Source organism: Takifugu flavidus, chromosome 21 (assembly GCF_003711565.1).
Source record: "Takifugu flavidus isolate HTHZ2018 chromosome 21, ASM371156v2, whole genome shotgun sequence".
Taxonomy (NCBI): Eukaryota; Metazoa; Chordata; class Actinopteri; order Tetraodontiformes; family Tetraodontidae; genus Takifugu; species Takifugu flavidus.
The window spans coordinates 5,545,864-5,564,589 of NC_079540.1; the positions used below are offsets into that span (position 1 = coordinate 5,545,864).

The 18,726-nt window shown below is 48.9% G+C and overlaps 1 protein-coding gene across 1 annotated transcript in view; it reads right to left on the reverse strand.

The window, feature by feature from the left end:
• Positions 1 to 16,469, reverse strand: part of khdrbs3 (KH domain containing, RNA binding, signal transduction associated 3) — a 55,119-nt gene extending 38,650 nt beyond the window's left edge. The window contains exon 1 of the mRNA XM_057020774.1: positions 15,954 to 16,469. Within this exon, the coding sequence (XP_056876754.1) occupies positions 15,954 to 16,044 (91 nt within the window). The 5' untranslated portion in view covers positions 16,045 to 16,469. The remainder of the gene's footprint in view (positions 1 to 15,953) is intronic.
• Positions 16,470 to 18,726: the final 2,257 nt, after the last annotated feature.

Here is an 18,726-nt window from a genome sequence, read left to right on the forward strand (position 1 = left end):
AATGCACGGCTGCGGAACTACAGCCGAAATGAGCTAGCACGTTAGCATATTTAGATACTGATTCACCCATGAATCATTCACTCTCAGAGTGGAATTACAGTCACCGGCAGTTTGTTTTTGCACTCACCCAATCGAAGAGCTTATTTCGTTAGCTTGGTTTTTTCTAGGCTGACTGATTACGCTAGTTAGCAGCAAAAGAAGCAGCGGTGAAAATGGAAATGTATAAAAAGAAGCCAGAACCCGACACCCAGCGACCACCTGATCAGGTGCCAAGATGAGGTGTTTTAAATTGGTCCTTGGCGCCTCAAGGACTCTGGTGAAAACGCCGCCACAAACACGGCGTATGAGAGCAGACGCGGGAGCCTCCAGCCTCGGATTTGGTGATGAAACCTGGTGTTTGGGGCTCGGGGAGCTTTGATCAGATTCACGGATCATTTAGAAAGATGCGCTCATCCTGAATAACGTCCAAGCAATCTGAATCGGGTCCAACAACAGAGACTAGAACAACACGGCGGAGTCAAACCTCCAAGTCCTGAAGGGAAAATCCATATTCCGTCGATTGATTATGATTCTATCCAAGTGCGGAACACGTGGATTGTTATGAATTTTGAGTCGGCCCTGCTAAATTTGGCCTCGTGGTGTTTTCATAGCACATTTTAATCAGATGGAAATGTCGTCTTTCTTTTTTTTAGTCTTGCAGTGGTCTTGATCAGCAGCAGTGTGAACTGCACCTTGAATTTGCAAACACGCTAATGCCTCAAGACAATTAAGTCCAATTTGGAGCTGCTCGTTAAGTTTTCGAAGGCGAGTCCAGGTTCAAATACAGCCGACACATGCAGAATGTGCATGTTTATCATGAAACATGTCATTTCCTGCCCAGCCAGAGCCACACGGTCATTACCTAGCATTTAGCTTCCCATCGCTGTGTCATTTTAATGCAAATTAAAAAAATTATGCTTTTGAAATGGAGCCTTGAGGGATAATGAATATTTTAGCAGTGTAATAGCAGCACTGAACAGTATGTACTGCAGAGTAGGTGTGTGGTATATAATGCAGCAGTTAACATTAAATATTTGCATGCTTTCTCCTCTTGCTATTGTTAGCAGTGGGCGATGATCATCTATAATAAATCATTAAAAATGCAGAGGAGCTTTTAGCGCACGCTAATGCTGCACGCTGAGCGTGGAGGGCGAGGGAGCGACGGAGGGAGGCTGCTGATGATGATGATGATGATGCGGGAGGAGGGAAGCCAGAGGCGACGTGGAGGGGTGGTTAGCAGTGGGCAGCTGGGGCCGGCTGGGCTGATGGATTACACCCGCTCCCCCCTGGGTAAATGGACACCGCCGCCCCCCAGTTCCCTCGCTAACAAAGCCCCGGCCTGTATCGTCATTGAAATGTCTCCAAAGATGGAGGTGAACATGCAGCTGAGCCACTTAATCTGCGAGTCTACATTTCTACCGCAGGCGGTCGACTTGAGCGGACCCCCCCTCCAACCAACTCCCACAATAAGATCATTTTCTAAACAAGTCTGATATCGTTTTCACAGGAAAGACTTTGTCTCCCACTCCCGACATTATCCGCAAGTCGGGAGCGCCGCTGAAAAACAAGACAATCCAGCCGAGCATCGATTCAGTCAAGACTAATTGCCGGGAAAAAAGCCCATATTGTTTTCATGGGCGTCCTCTGGCTGTCGGTTAGAGCGCTGCCGCGGCTCCGGCACGTGGACCCCCGGGTTCCGATCGCGCCGATCATCGTTGTCTCTCAGAGGCGTTTTTGGGGGGACGACAGCGACTCGAGCCGCTTGGGCCGGGACCACGCCAAAGGTCGCTCTGCTCAAGAGCACTCTGGCTAAATAAGTGATGAGATGTGGGAATGGACGGCAGCAAAAGAGCCCAAATTAACCCCATCTGCCCCCATCCTCCCCGCTGAACACACACACTCACACACACACACACACACACACACACACACAGGGTGAGTCCTTGGATTTTACCGCCTTTTGACATTTCAACAACGTCACGGCCACTAAACCAGGGGACTTCCTCAGAAATGACTCCGACTTCTCAGGGAGGAAATATTCCATCGCGATTCGGAAGGCGTGATTACAACAGGATGAAAAAATAAATAAAGCGCTCTGAGATGTTCGTTCTTTGTATTTCCTAAAATAAGCCCTGAGGCGAGAGCGCTGTTAAATTATAGATGAAACAATTATGTCGGTAAATAATTGTAGCATCATTTGCATAACAGCTGGGTAATTGCAACGGACCATTTTGGTGAAAAATGTCCTAAATGGTCGTCCATTAATGCGGCATACCGGGACGTCTCATCAATAGATTGTTTAATTCAAACTGCTTATTGTGTATCATTTCTCAAGCTTTAAGTAACCGCCGAGGCTAATGGGCTAACAGTCTCCCACGAGGGTGGTTTAATGCGAAGAGAAAGCAAAATGGTTTGTCAGATATTCAAAGCATAAAACCTTCAATCTTAGCATCAATGTCTGATATCATATGGGAGAGCTTGCTAAAGCTAGCAGGCGCCACCTCTTACTAGCACTTTAGTTAGCATGCTGCGTCTTTTCTGTGTAAAGCGATTTTCTCACTAATTTTCAAGTGAGTGTTATTAAGAGTGTTGCCATTGTTATTACTGTGTTATTAGCCCACCAATAACCTTAAAGCAGCTTTTGCAGCGTCGAGACATCTGATTAACCTTGTTCAGAAGACATGAGCAGACGCTAGCCGAACGCCGCTCCGTGATTGAATCGATGGTGAGTGCTTAACCTCGCTCAAGGCTGCTGGAGCGACGCCGTGGCTCAACCTGCATTAGCTGAGTCACGCGGCGAGCGCTGCCCAGCACTTCCCAGTGCGACCAGTGGTAAAGGACGCAGTGAAAGCCCAGGCAAGGAAAGAAGGAGCCCTTTTGTGTTTGGTCAAACGCCGAAGCGCCCTGCAGCCACGTTTAGCCGCCGTCCTGCGTCTGGTCCGCCAGTCTGAGAGCACCAGTCGCTCAAAAGCACCATGTCGGCACTTAATCAACCCACACAGCTTAACGAGGAGATTTGTTCGCCCACTTTATTAACAATATTGAGTTTCCCAGCTTTTCATTCCAGCAGCGGATCTTTTTTTCCCATCATGCCCCACAGGAGGTGACAGACGTGATCAAGTGGGGCAGAACTGGTGGAAAATAATGGCCCAGTGTTGCAGGACTGGCCTATGGGCAGAGATTAAGGAAATGAAAAAGAGTTCCCAGAGTTATTCATACCGCTCCCCCAGTCTCATTATCGACCACACACTGGAGGGGACAGCAGCACCTGTGGCCCCGCAGCCCCGCCCACTTTACCTCCATGGAGGAAATGAATGCAGCCACAGACGGAAGTCTCGATGAAGACCAAAAAAATAGGGACAAGGGGGAAAACATTGCTAAAGGGAACCAAGGAAGTGCTCACCGTTATGAGTTAAACGTGGATGTTGAGTTCCAGAACACACAAGCTCGTCCAAGGGAAGTTCCCCCTCGATGACATCATCAGGAGCCTTCATTAGACTAATAACGAATCCTGGCTCATCAAGTTGATGATTCAGCTTTTCTAACATTGCAGATGAGTTAAAAAAACAACAAATCTTTAATATATGCAGATAATAAGCAGAAAGGGACCAATGCAGGGGACCTGAGCTTTAGGCGCCGCCCCAGTGCCTGCTGGGAGGTATTGAACAGAAATGAATCTTGTTTAGCCCAAAGCTTTTCTGTTTTCTCAAAATTTAATGGCTTTTTTCCAAAAAAAGCCAAAAAATAAAAATTGGAAATAGTCTATCAACTAAAAAGATGGTTTTAGAGTTTTTCTCTGACCGTCTCGCTTGGTTCTTGGCAAACAGACATATTGAATATATTTCTGACATGAGTGGGTGGGAGACTTTGTTCAGGTCACCGTCGTTAAAGACTGAGCTGGTGCTCCGACTCCTCCACACCTCTGAGAGCGTTCTGGCCCCGCATCCACAGCAAAGCGCACGTGATGGCTCTGTTATAGGGAGCTAAAGTTTGCTGTACTGGGAGCATCTGGAGGCAGAACCGTTTGGGGGGTTCACACGGCTCCAGGGAGAGATCAACTTAACCAGTTACCTCCAGCTTTTAGTTCCTGATCACCAGTTTATTTAGCAACTGAGATAACGTGGTAGCTCACATTTAAGGCTGCTGCACCTTATAACTAGCACAAAACCAAAAGCTAACATGGAATTCTGGGCTGCTAAACTTGTCCAGGTCCTCAACGTTGCAGGTGTTTCCATAGTCACGCATGCTAACGTGTAGCTCCCTGTCATAGCCACATTGCTAGGATGTGATGGCAGACACGCGTTAGCACATGAAACCGTAGCCGTTCCAGTCGGGTCGAAACGGGCTTACAAAAGGCGCCCTATTTTTCAGGATGATAAATTGTTCCGCGCGTCTGCATCTGGGAGAATCCAACAGGAATGCGGCAGAATGTGCAGCCCGACACAAACCTCCATCTCCCCTGGTTGCAGCCGCAGCCGGGCTGTCAGGAAGATGAAAACATGCCTGGCTTCCTCCAGCGCTGTGGGGATCCTGCGGAGAAAAGGGGCAGGTACAGCTAATGGACGACTCCAGGACACAGCCGGGCTGTCGACTCAGCAACGCCGCCGGCCGTCCTTTCAGGACGCCACGTTTTCATGACAATCATTCTGGAAGCCGCCGCCGCGGCGACCGGCTCATGCAGGATTAAACAAACTCCAGATTTTCTGGTCATTTTAGAGCTGAACCCTGACTGCAAAGCCAATTTGATTCCGTGATGATTTTTTTCACGAGCAGCAGGTTCCTGGTGCGCCGCTTGCACGTGTGCTGGATGCACGTGCCATCGCCGTTAGCATACGTGTATTTAAATTCCCTCCCGTTTAATTACACCTCTCTGCTGCTAAAGGAGAGGCAGATCTATCAGGAGCCGTTAGCCCAGCAGAGCAATAAGGAAGCTGCAGCAGCTGCACTGATTGACAGACAGGAAATTGAAGTGTCACATGAAACATGCTAACCATATTTCTCTCCCGTCTTGTCATCTGCCGCCTCGCTCCGGCAACCAGAACAGTGAAAAACAACAACAGCATCGGACCGACTTCAAGAGAAGAAGATGTGAAATAACAGGGACCGTTTGGCCAATTAGTACCTGCACGCTAAGGACGCTAAGCTGTTTAAGGTCGCGGCTGCGTTGTCTGACAGCGACTTTTGAAAACCGCCGTCGGCGTCAAAGCCGGTTCCTGTGTCATCTTCCTGGGACGACAGTTTGTGCGAAGCGAGCAGACGACGCCTCTGAAGGACAGAATCTGTCCTCGCACCACGGCGGAGACGTGTGAACGGTCCTGCAGCCGCCGCCACCCACGCGGCATCATTAGCGAGGCGATGTGAGCGTAGAGACAACCGGCCGCTGCTGCTGTTCACCCCGACGGCGGCTACAATCTCAGAACTAAACTTCAACGTGGCTTTTATCCGCGCACAAACGTTAGCTGCTGATAACGGGCAATGAGAGGTAGCCCGTCAACAGGCGGCGCGAGAACAGCGCCACGCTAGCCCCGAGTAGCTGAGCGCCATTTCCACAAAACTGCTCTTTCTTTAGTCTGGAAAAGATGAAGCGGCCTGACGTTCCCATAGCCGGAGCCTGGATACGAGACAATAAAATGGAAACGTAAATGGAAACAAACTCTTCACGCTAACTTTTCCTCTTTCCAAACATCCCATTAGTCTGGAAAATAAGACTTAACCCAAGTGGAACTCCAGGAAAAAGAAAATTGGACTCGTTTCAAGCCCACCGGGAGAAGAAACATCCGTTAGCACAATGCTAAGGTGACATAATGAGGTTGTACACTGTGAAATCAACATTATGATAATGTTTTACGTGTTTATTTTTGCTACATGCTTTGGTTTTCAACAGCAGATCTATCAGATCCTCCTTCCTCCACCTCCTGGTCCCAGAAGATCTGTGGTGATGTTTTGTTCTTCGTCTCAGATGAAATCTTGGTCATCTGAAGAGGACAAAGAGGGAACTTTATCGAAAGGTAAAGCCGGAGCTGAGGTCGGGTCGCTGGGGTCAAAGGTCAAGGCTTTAGCGCAGAGGAGATTAGGATCGGCTGTCACAGGCATTAGATCCCAAAAATCCAGCAATAGGGAAATTACTAATTAATTAGGAAATATTTACACATGGAGAAATGTTTAAATTTAAAACTTAGAAAGTGAAAATTCAATTTAACAAAATGAGAAACTTCCAATTTTAATGCCAGTTTATAAGGCGGGGGGGGGGGGATTTGGATTAGAGAGATTTCTTTTTTGTTCTTAAATGCCTTTAAAACTCTGGATTTTATAATTAAACTGAAATCACAGTTGAATTGGGAAACAGCTGCAGTAAAATCTGCTCCCTTTAGGTTCTGCTCAGTAACTCGGGTTCTGGACTTAATCAGCTCATCGTTAGCTGGTTTCATTTCATCCTCACACACCAGTTGAGCCCTTCCAGAACCAGCGCGACCTTTTATTAATTCCTAAATGTAAAGAGAGGAGAAGGTCACGCCCGGTTAGACGGATAAAGTAACAGTGCTGACATTCACAGGAGGAGACGCGGGGCCCCCAGGGGCCCCCGGGGGCCCGGAGACCTGCTGCTGCAGGAAGTCGATGACCCACGCCGGCAGAGACAACAACCACTTCTCCTTTGTACAAACTGAGGAAGCATAACCATAAATTTGCCAGCAGCAAATCAATGCGGCCCGGACGCGGCCCGGTCCGGAGACCCGTATCCAATGGAAACCACTCGATAAGTGCGATCGGAGATGGATCGCCGGCCCGCCATTAATCATCCGTTACCGATGGCGGCCATCGGGAACCAGCCTGACGCTTCAGCCACCGGCGTTCAGATTCTCGTTTATTGGCGCGATCGGGGCCGTTCATCAGACGCGGTCCATTAGAGCGCCCACATTACAGGGGGCGGAGCCTCCCCCTCCGCCGCCACCGCTCCGTCCACCACGTCAGCGGCTGCTGGGCAAACACGTTAAACAGGCTGCAGGTTTAGGGAGTTTCATTCTCTTTTGTTTGAGTGTATCGGAAAGCGCGTCGCCATGGCAACCCGAAACTTCCCCCTTTATATTTTAACCACAAGGACATGAATGTGACTATGCTTACCAGTAATGTTCCCATTATGCACGGCAGCGTCTCCGGAGGCTTCCCTTAAACACGGGACCACTCAATCATGACGGGAGGAACCCGCCTCGCAGTGAAATGGGTCATACCATACTTTAAATAAATATGATAATGAGGCAGGCGCCAGCGCCAGCGCCGGGGGGGTTGTTTGCGTTATGTGAGGGGGAGAACGCTAGGTGAGTTTGGAGAGGGTGCCGGCGGGAGGCGCTCTTCCTGGGAGCAGGAATCATAAAAAGCCCAAATAAATGAGGAACCTGTTAAAGGCTACAGAGCTGATTAGCGTCCACGGGTCGCGGCGGGCCCAGATGCTACCGTTCCTGCGGGATTACGCAATAAGCGGGCTGGACTCAACCCCACAACCTCGCTGTGAGGGAACTGTGCTGGTGGTGGATCCGACATTTCGGAGTTTGGGCTGCAACAACCGGAGCTTTCGCAGGAGCAGAAGGTGGTTCCTCTAAATTGCTCTCCCCTCTCAGCAGGAGTCGCCATTATCTCTCACCGGGCGACCCGAGGAGCTCGCCGGGGCGGCCAACTGATCTACGACGCGCACGCTGCAATCTGTCCTCCTACGCTGGGAGCGGATGGTCCAGACCAACGCGGGGAGCGTCCGCTCCACTCTGGGGTCGGATGAGCGCGGGCCGGTACCCCCCCGGTATTTTGTTCCCGATACATATTGATTGAGAATCTGATGCCTGGACGCTGCCGAGCTGCACATTCATTCATTCATCAGCACATCAGACCTGTTCCGGCTGGTTTGCAGTGAGTTTCTGCACACTGGGATGTTCGCAGCAGGATTCCGGAATCATGTCCAGGATAATGATTCACTTAAACCAGGATATGCTGCTGACAGAGATGGGAGCCTGGTGCTGGTCCAAAAGCCCCAGCACCAGGCCCAGTTGGCAGCCTGCTGATCCTGAAGTTACAGGTTTTCTGACGCGTTTTCAACCCGAGTCAGAGCCCTAAAAAAAACCCTGCGCTCTGATTCCCGGCCGTGAAATGCAATCCACTCCCCTGGACGTCTCCTTCATTCCCGTCTCCTTATCAGCTCCTCCAGGACGAGGAGCTGTCAATACGACAACCACAGAGGGTGAAGACCAGTCCCCTCCCCCACCCGACGTATCAACCAGCTCCATCTTCACACGGGACCCGCTCGGACACCAATTAACACCCCCCCTCCCCCTCCCCCGGGCCCTCCAGAGGAGTGTGAGGATGCGTGAGAACCACAAATCTATAAACTTGATTTTTATCCATTCACCTCTCCAGCGTGGCATCGACGCGTCGGCCTGGAAGGCGTCGGCTGTGTGGCCTGCGCGCTGGCGGTAATTACCATCATCGGTGCCGGAGTTGCATTACACATGACAGGTCGGCATCGAGCGCTGGTTCTGGTGAACCCGTCACTAATGAATGAGCTGCCCGACCGTGGCCGAGACTGAGACTGCAGCGTTTGGAGCCGCCTGCTTTATTCAGAGAATACAACATGTCCTGAAATATTCCCAGAATTGATTTATTAAAGACACTTTAAGGAGACAGCTGGCAAAACACACACACACACACACACACACACACACACACATACCTGTCCTACTGTCGTCAAAGGGATTTACAGTATTGGCTACAGTCGAAGCACCATGATTGGTTCCTAAAGTCCATAAATATACAACATCAGCAGAGGTGAGCTCTTCCAAACAAGCATCTCAGGGGGATATTTAAGAGGATTGATTGGCCGTCATCACTCTGAAACAACATGGGAAGTTTTACGCCGTTGTTAGCCAACAGTGTAGCCTTACAGTTAAAAACAGCCACATCGATGGCGCTGTGCTGGACCACCTACAGCATCCGAACGTCTGGCCTCATTAAATAAACACAAACCATTATCATTAGTCATTTTAAGCAGCTAAACCTGGATTATCTGCTGAATAGGACTTAATATTGTCATGTATCCCGACTGAAAAGGTCTCTGCATCCTGAAAAAAAAGCTCATTCTCTGGGCTGCAAAGGTCTGTGTTTGATCCAGCAGACAGCAACAGAACCGACTCCATGGACGCGCCAAACACTTTCTGTGGACTAACGATGGGAGACACAGATCTAACGAGGAGAAAGAGAGGGATCCACTTCCAGGTCAGACTTTTAACAGGCTTCTTACTGGACCGCTCCTGGGTCAGCCGTTAACAAGAAGCTCTGCACAGCGTCACACGCCAGCCACCAGCCGGATGGCAACCTGCAGCAGGGAAACATTATTAACCAGCTGCTTGTTATTTCCTGGTTTGACCCCTCGTTTGCGGTTAGCCTGTGATGCTAAATTAGACACTAAACATCTGTAGCACTAATTTAAAGGCTACCGTCATTTCTGGACTACAGAGCACCTGATTATAAGCCGCATAATCTAATTTTAGAAAGAAAATAAATTTTGTACTTTTACAATTCGCACCGGATTTTAAGCCGCAGGTCCCACGTAGTAATATGGAAAATTAGATTGAAAACATTCAGTACGGTAGATGTTTTTATTAACGTAAGAGACGAGTCACTGACGAGCGACAGACAGGTAAGAAACAACAGCCACTCTTTTCACTTGTATGTTTATACAGAGACCTTAAATCCAATTTTTATCACATCAGGATTAATTAACTTTTCTTTTAATTTAATCCACTTAGCAACATAAATATATTGTACAGGTAAATGCTTTTTTTTCTAACGTGTCTGTAATGCAGCTACCGTGAAATATACATTTGTATCATCTCACACAAATTACATTGTTTATGCTTTTTTACTCAAACACTGAACAATCTAAACCTCCCCGATGGCCCACCTCTAAAATCTTCTATTTTCAGCGCGGTGGCGATTGCTTTTGCCTTCAGTCTGATTCGTACAGCGGAAACACCGCGGCCGCCTGCTCTCTGTGTGTTCACCCAGTCTTCCAGAACGTTTTCAAGCTCGGGCCACATGCGATGTTTACGTCTAAAAGCTTTTGTCCTCTTTTTGGATCAGTTCTTCAGGCGGGCGTCTCCACCTTCTCGCCATTGATTACCGTAATGCCAAGATTACGCGCGCCAGCTCGAGTTCCTTCTTCAACCGCCAGAGTGATCGCTTTCAACTTAAAAGTCGCATCATATGCTTTTCTTCTAGTATTTTTCATGTTGATGAGGGTTAGTAAAAATGACTGATTCACAATAGTTGAAAAAAAACATAAATAAGTCGCACCGTAGAATCAGCCGCAGTGTTTAAAGTGTAGGAAAAAAGTAGCGGCTTATAGTCCGGAAATTACGGTACCTGTTTCTGATAGACCACCTCAAGAACAGAGAAACACATCATTATGGTACATGATTAAGCTTTAATATCTGTCTCTTTAAATTGAGAAACAGCTGAGGAAGGCTCTCCTGGCGCTGCTGGGGAACAGGCACCCGTCTCTCCTCCTGTCTCAGTGTGTTACGAGATAAATTTCTCCGACTCCAATAATCCAAAAAGCTCACCACGCTTCATTTACAGACATCCTACTAGCCTCCCTCATTAAAGATTCATGTCTGCATCCAAAGCACATGCTCGTTTCCAGCGAGGTGCGCAGGCTTCCAGAGGAAATTAGAGGATTTTTAGCCGCTGCAACGTTTCTGCTGAAGCTAAAGCAGAATTATTCAGATCACCATTTATGTTACTGTTGATCTGATTTTAAATCCTGCCGAACCGGCAGACGGCAGCTGGCTGCACCACAAAAGAAGCACTCGGAACACAATTCGGGCTTCTAGAAGAATCATTTCTTGGGTTTTTTAGTAAAGGTTCTGAAACTTTGGTGCTGAAAATGCAGAATCTTCCTGTGCTGTAGTGAGCAAAACCATGGTTATTTTTTCAGATGTAGGATAACCTCTAAGAAGGGTGCAGGACAAAGGTGGAAAACAAGTTTTAGGCTGTGATATTAGCACATCTGAGGGGAGATCATCCTGCTAAAGAGATCAGGGAGCAGCTACAACAGGACAGTGAAGGCTAATAACTGGTGGCTCCAACTGAAGGAGGAGATAATGGGTCAATAGAAAAACCCATTCAAGAATGATTTATCCTATGGAATCTATGGGTCTCTGGCATTGTTTCACTGCTCCGAAAACCCTGAAATCCATTAAATGGCAAAAGGTTTCCAGACATTAAACCTGCACCAAAGCCCCAAATCCTGAGAGGAGCAGAATCACACCTTCATCTCTGAGGGAACCAGCCTTTTGACTCCACAGAGCTCTTTCCACACTTGGAGAAGGGCAGATTATTTTACCGTCCCAGGATGAAGACAATGCTAAACGCTGTGCTGTAGCCTTGCTATTCCCCCTCCCCAGTGTCACCCTCACAATCAAAGGCTCCTCAGAACCGTCATATTAGAACACGATATTTACCCAAAGTGTCTGTGCTTTACGCCATCTGTTTACGGAGCAGGCAGACGCTATGCCAGCCAAAGGCGCGAGGTCCCCAGGCTTATCTCCGAAGAGGTGCACCGCTGCTCCTCTGCACCGGCGAGGTGGAACCATAAACATAATTAAATTGAGCTGGATTACACAAAATGGATCGGATCAGTCAGAAGGCGGAGAAGCTAATCCAGTGCAATCCACTCTATTGAGGCGCCAACCACACAAAAACGACATGAATAAAGGAGCGAGGAGAGGAGAGGGTTAGGGGCGGCGGCGGGCAGATCAGGAGGGAATCGAATATCAACAGATCTGGGACAGAACGCGAGGCCCAGATCAAAGTGTTCCACCACACAGGGAGGCTTTCTGCTGGGGTAAAATGAATAAACAAGGAATTCAGACCAGCACGCACACATGTACATCGAGTCCTGAGGTCCATCCATATGGAACAACCTGAGCTTCCTTCATCTTTTCCAGATGATCCAGCCTGATCCCGGTCAGCCCCGTCCTGGACAGATGACCATCCCATACAGTGATATCGATGCTTCTATAGGTGATGTAAGACAAGCCTCTCTCGCCCTGAAGGACCCAGACTCATCTGGATACTAGCAGAGAACTGTCTGATGACCTCACAGAGGTCCACCTGTCCGTCACCAGATTTAACAGCCCTGACATGTTTTTGTCTAGAAACGCTTCACGTCATGAGAAGGTGCCTTAGTAGGACCATGATAGTGCTCCCTCCCACCAGGGGGCGCCGAGAGGGGGATTTAGCTGTGGTTACATCACCAAGTGTACTCGGCTGATCGATGGAGTTGTGTTTCAAACATTAATATGGACTCTTCAAATCAAGATTTAAAAAAGACCCGGAAACACAGAAGCTGGAGACCCCCCCCCCCCCCCCCCCCCCCCCCCATCTAAGCACCTGCCGCCTGCATTATTTAATCCGCCTGGGCTGATGGCGTTCATTGAGCCCCACTTGGACGGGTGTAGCAGACACCTCGGTGCAGGAGGAAGACGCAGGATTAAATATAAATGCAGCGTTTAGACCGGAGCAGCCGGCTGAACGCGGACGTCTGACAGCTCCGACGGAACATCAGCGGGCCGAGCCCGGGGCCGGAGCGGCGCCACCCTCTGCAATGTGGCGGTGCGATTGCATGGCCGCTGATCGAGCGGCAGCAATGAACCCACGTCTGCAGATGAGAGATCTGCTCAGCGGCGCCATGAAAACCACCAGAGTCCCAGTTAGAGTTCTGAATCCCAAATTTTTTCACTTTATTGTTGGATGAACTCGTTTCTCTGAGTTCAGCACTTTGATTAAGGTGCCCTTTAAATCAAAGTCCAGGAGGAGCCGGAGACCCAGTTCAGGGTCCACGAGTCGACGCTAATGAAGATGGTTCAGCTCTTGATTTTGACAGACGCTGGTTTTAACTCTGGTTCTGCTCCCAGACTGGAGGTCCAAGTGTCAGAGTGAGAGCAACATCTCAGCCCTGGGGGGCGGCAGGACACCACAACGAAATGTTTCTTCAGTACAAAACACTTGAAATGAAAATGTCTCAAACCTCCTAAATCTGACCAAACACATCCCGGCTCCCCCTCCTCCCCCTGGCTGGCCCTCTTACAGTCCATCTTCCAGCGGAACCAGTCTGCTCTTGGCCCGGGGCGGGGTGGAGGCCGGAGCCCCCAGCAGGCCGTGATGGCCAGCAGCAGATCCACAGATCATTATCGCCACCGAGCGCTGTCTCCCCAACACCACCGGCTCCCTGTGATCGGACGCCAGCGCTCGCTTCTGCTCTCACTCGGGGCAAAACCCAAACGCGGCTAAAAATAGATGCTGGTGTTGCTGATGAGATGTAGGAATTAATGATACACACACACACACACACACGATAGTGTGTGTTTATGGTGCTGCTTTTAGAATATTGTTTTTCTTTGCATATGAGATTCCTGGAGCCCTTAAACTGATGCACCCGTCAGGCCGGACTCCTGCGGCGGAGCCTCCAATTAAAGACGGAGATGCGGAGCTTGTGCTGCAGCTGAGGTCAGGACATCCAAACTGGACCAGAGGTCCTGCAACATTCACAGAACCGGGCTCCCACACAGAATCCTTTCTCTCCATCTTTTCTTTTGCTTTTAATCTCCTTCGCTCGTCACTGATACGACTCCAGGATCGATCCGATGCACCTTTCAGGGGTTCTGTCCAGACGGGCCGGGCTGGACCCCGTCTCAGCTACAGCCTGTGATTCTGTGCAAATCACAAGCTGGAACAGCTCACAGACGGGCGCGTTAGCTGCATTTAGCACCGCCACATCCCAAACAAACTAATGAACAGAAAAGACTAATCAATAATAGTCGTGCTTTTTTACATTCACATTAGCTGCAAGCTAGCACGGATGCTACGACAGGAGGGGCTTCATGCCTCTGTCTCATTTTGCTGATGCTTTTTTTTTTCCCCCACGTGGGTTCAGGTCCCATTTGCCTCTTATTTTAGCTTCCGGTGTTTCTGCTGGTAGCGAGGAGCTCCATCACTGGGGCGGCGATGTCGTCCTACTGGGAGAAGAGCTCCGCTTATCAAACAGCCCGTGAGCTCCCATCACAATGCCGCTCGACTTTCTGCTGAATGAAAACTCTCTGCAGGCACGCGCTAATCTCATATTTGCCGCTTCCACGCAGGCAAGTCTAGCCGCTGGAGCTCTGTTCCCAGCCTCCCCTGCCAGTCGGATAATCAAGTCCAGAACTCATCAGCAAGATGGCAGAAGAAGGGCTCTATTAAGCCGCATCACGTTCCATCTGCCGTGCTAGACACAGATAAGAGTATTTACAGTTTGGAAGTTGTGGCCGACCAAACTCAACTTGTTTGGGTTTTTTGGGGTGTTTTTTTTTGCTTATTTCAGAAAATGTCACAGATTCATTTTGCCAAGAAAACAGTTTCCAAATCCAGGAAACATCACAGAGCTTCTTTAAAGCAGCCGCAACGACGTCGACAGCCAACTGAAATGAGGAATCCTGTCAGTTTTGTTCCATTCAGCCAGTTTAAAAATCATGTCACACCTCTTTAAATCAACATTTATGGGATATGACCTCTTAGCCTGCTGATTACTAAAAGTGCTGAGCAAAACTTTTGGCTTTCTGGTGCATTTAAGGACCGAGGCTCAAACAGGAAGTAAATGTACAAAACAAAGCTGTGGTTGTGCCGCTCCTTCTGATACTGTAAATATTATAACTCGGGCATCAGTGAAAACATTATAAATGATCATATTTGCATGAATCTATTACAGTTTCATAAGTCTGAGGATAAGAAAGTAAATTATCAGAGAGAAAGATTTCCCTTATATATTCATTTAATATTTTCCCTCTTGAAGCAAGAGAAACTCAATATTTCCTAAATAATTCTCAGCGAGGCTGCGCTAATCGCAGCTCCATATTGTTGCAAATGAAATATTTATTTCACCTGCGCGAATTGCACCGGGCGTCACTTCCAATTATTTTCAACAGATTTATTTTCTTTCATTCCCAAAGAAGCGCCGAATTAAGCGAAAGTGTCTGAGCCCCCAGAGTCGCTATGCGGCTCCGGAAGGTGACATAGAAAAGTCATTTTGGGAAACCACCAGTAAACAACATTAAATTGAAACCAGGCTCTTCTCCGCGGCTGCTGCAGCCCGGAAGGAGCCGCGTTTGGAGCGGGGCTGAGAGCGCCTCGGCGCAGGAGCCGCGTCTGGAGACTCGCTGGGACTAGGAACAGCACAAGCAGACGGTTTACGGGCGAGCTGCTCCTCAGCTTCCTTAAAAACAAACTAGACAAAGCTCAAGAGTGGTGCTGGAGCGGGGGTGGTGGGAGGCACAGCTCCCACACGGGGAGCGCTGCGGGGCCGCTTCAGAGGAGGCGACTCAAGATTCCAGACTCAAGGATGCGGGGAGGATTAATGAGAACCTGTCTGAGTTTCTGCTTCTATTCAGCCACGTCCGCCTCCCAGAGGAGGAGACGCGCACCTGAATGACAGCGAGATCTCCACATTTCACACGTGGGGCTGCAGCCCGAAAAAGTGCCGCTTTGCGCACGCGGAAATGTGCTCGGAGGTCACTTTGATGCGACTTCCTCTGGGTCTCATGTTCCAGCTGCTGCAGAAAACACAAGAAAGTCAAAGAATTGTCTTTAAATGAAAGTTTGTCAATGAGCCCCGAAGCTCTGCAGTGGCGCCTCAGCCCGGGGACAGGAGCCTATTTTAGTGGGACCAGAACACCGAGATCCACAGACCTGTATTTAGGGGCTGGAGTAGGCGGTTCCGGAGTCATGTTCCCGGCAGAACATCACCGAACCTTCCACCTTTACAGAAGTACCCCCCCACGGGCTGACTTTATCCCTTATTTCATGCGTGTATTCACTCGTTTATTTCTTTGCTTTACCTTGCTCCAGTAGCCGCAGGGAGTGCCGAAAAGACGGGTCCAGCGTGTCCTTCTCTGCCATGAGCTCCGGCAGGTACTTTTCGCTCTCCATCGCGGGCTTCACTGCTTCGTCTCCAAAAGGAATCGACTCAAAGGTGAATTCGAGTTAATTTCAAACACATAAAAAGGTCCGAGTAGGCTCCGGGTGTTTCACTGACGGGTGACTACAGCGCTGGCGCTAGAAGAGCATCCCTCCGCCGCGGAGGCGCACGCAGCAGCTTTAACTGTGACCGCGGGCTTCGATCCCGATCCGAGCGTCGTTCAGCGCGCACAGACCCCCGCTACGCATCACAGCCGGGCTCGCGTCCCTCTCTCCGATCTCCTCTCTGAATGGATGCGAAGATGTGCCGATGTGGCTCCGTTCCAGCGAGTGCGGGAGCTCCGGAGGAGCCACTTATTGGCTCCCCCAGCCGCTGGGAAAGGGGCGGAGCGACGCGCCGGAGCTGTCCGCGGTGCTGCTGCTGAGCCCGGGGACGCTGCTCGGGTTTGCTGATGAATGATCAACTAGTGCAGATTCACGTTTCACGACTGTGCACGGCGGCTGTGATGAGGTCATGGTTCTAATTTGAACATTCGGGGGGTGGGCTGACGTCTCGTGTTTCTTTTATCATTTTTAAAGTTGGCGCTTTTTACACAGAGTAAAGATTACAAAAGATGCAAAATTACACGGAATGGACAGAAGCTTTAAATTTGTGAACTGGTCCGGATTTTGGTCCATCCCTCCTCCACCAGTGGCTGCATGTTATAATAACTTTATCAATCACGTCCATTAACGCAGTGGTTTGAGTTCTGTCATTTAACCTCTCAGATTCTCAGATTAGAGATTTGGATTTTCCCAAGTTTTGGACTTTTAAAGATCTTGTCGTTGTCCTGGTGTAGCCTCCTGATCTTTTTTGCCCATCCTCTCTAAAGAGTAACCTGGCAGCATATTTCACTTTTAAAATGCAAATGGAGCAACAAATGATGCACTGTCACACCCATAAGCTAGTGCATATCTCAGGAGGCTACATCATTGTTCTGTATCCTCATTTAAGCGATTGATTGTGACACCATGACTCCTTGTCTTGCTTTTAATTGTTAGGACACCATGTCAATACGCCTCAGAAAATCCAATCACCTTCTCATAGGTCAGGCATGTTTTCCTCTGGGGCATGTTTATGAATAAGTTAAGTCAGAAAACACACACTCCCTGTTACAGATGTCTACTTCACCCAGCCGACGCACGCCCGCCTTATCAGACACTGAGCCGGGCGCTTCCCGGAAACTTACAATCAAGGCAAAAGCACCTTTGTGAAAGTCTCGGGGAGCTAAATGTTGGAAAAATATAGCATCCATAGCTTCAGTGTCAGAAAATGTGGGAAAAAAAGATAAGAATTCTATCAATATTTGTGGAGGATGCTGAAGTAGCCCCAGGTGGGCGGCTATCTGTAGGCTGATCAGTGCTGGTTATATAATTGAGAGGTTTTTTTCCTCCTTCCTTTCCGTCTTTCGGTTTCAATAAGTTGGAGAAAATGTGACCCCGAGGCTACAAAAGCTAAGATGGGTTTATGTATATTTATCAGCTGTACGTTCTCCGTGAACTTTGGAGGGTGCTGTCGGTTGTTTTGCTTTTGTAGCTTGATTTGTGCTCTGGAATCATGGCCGTGGGCGTTAATGATGCGGTGGTGTGTTTTGGTTTTTTTCCTTAAACAACTTTTTTTAAAATACAATAATAATAGCAAGCCGGGAAACTAAAAATGGCTAAAATGCGCGTGATGTTTCTAGCAGGACGGCCTCCGATCTGCTCACCAAGGACAAGCGACGCTCGTGTGTCGCGTTCGTGGGACGTGGCAGTTCGGGACGTTGCTGCAGATTTATTTAGCTCTGCTTGTTTCTGAGCTCTTGTTCGAGGCGCTTTACCACGAAGAGAAAAGCATTATGAATCAGCTTTGCCTGATAATCTCTCCCAGAGACCATTAAAAAACAGCTCAAATGCACTAATCTCCAATTCAGGAGAGAGACTTATTAGTGGACACGGTTACCATCTGTTGCTCTTTGTCCTCGTAGAAACGAGCTGGTGACGTCAGAGGCGCAGGTTCGAGATCGCCGCCATATCCGATACATCGGAGGGAAACTTCTGACAAATGTTCTGGTGGATGTTCAGAGAGGAAAACTCGAGATGGTCCATTGACAGAGGGTTCATTTTGATCACGGCTGCCAGCTTTCAGGCCTGTTGGCGTCTCAGCCCATTAAATCTGATTTTGGCTCCAGCTGGGGAGTCTTGGCAGCACCCAGGGTGTCACAGGCAATCCAGGAAAGAAAGGTACTGATTAGAACCGGTAAGGGTTTGGGGCTTGTCCTCACAGAACACTTGATGTTGTTGTTGTTGGATTAAAGCCATGACTTGGTGCAACACTGGTGCCAGCTGTTGTGTTGAGCTGTTGTCCCTGGAACCAGGAATTATCGGGTCATTAACCCTGAAAAACCCAGAAGCACTCAAAGGTAGTCCTGGTAGAACTTTCTCAGGCATGTTCCCCGTTAAACTCTCCTTGTGTGGGTTCTGGGTGAAGCGCCGACGAACCAAAAGGTTTCTCCAATGGGTTAATGGGATCTCACCGGTGGATTCTAGATGAGACAGTTCCTGAGGGCATTTTCAGCTCTAGATGGTTCTAGATTAAAACCAGTAAGGTGTCAAAAGGGTTTCTAGGAGAAACCAGTCACACATGCTGAGGTTCAGCTTGATGGTGAACCCAAA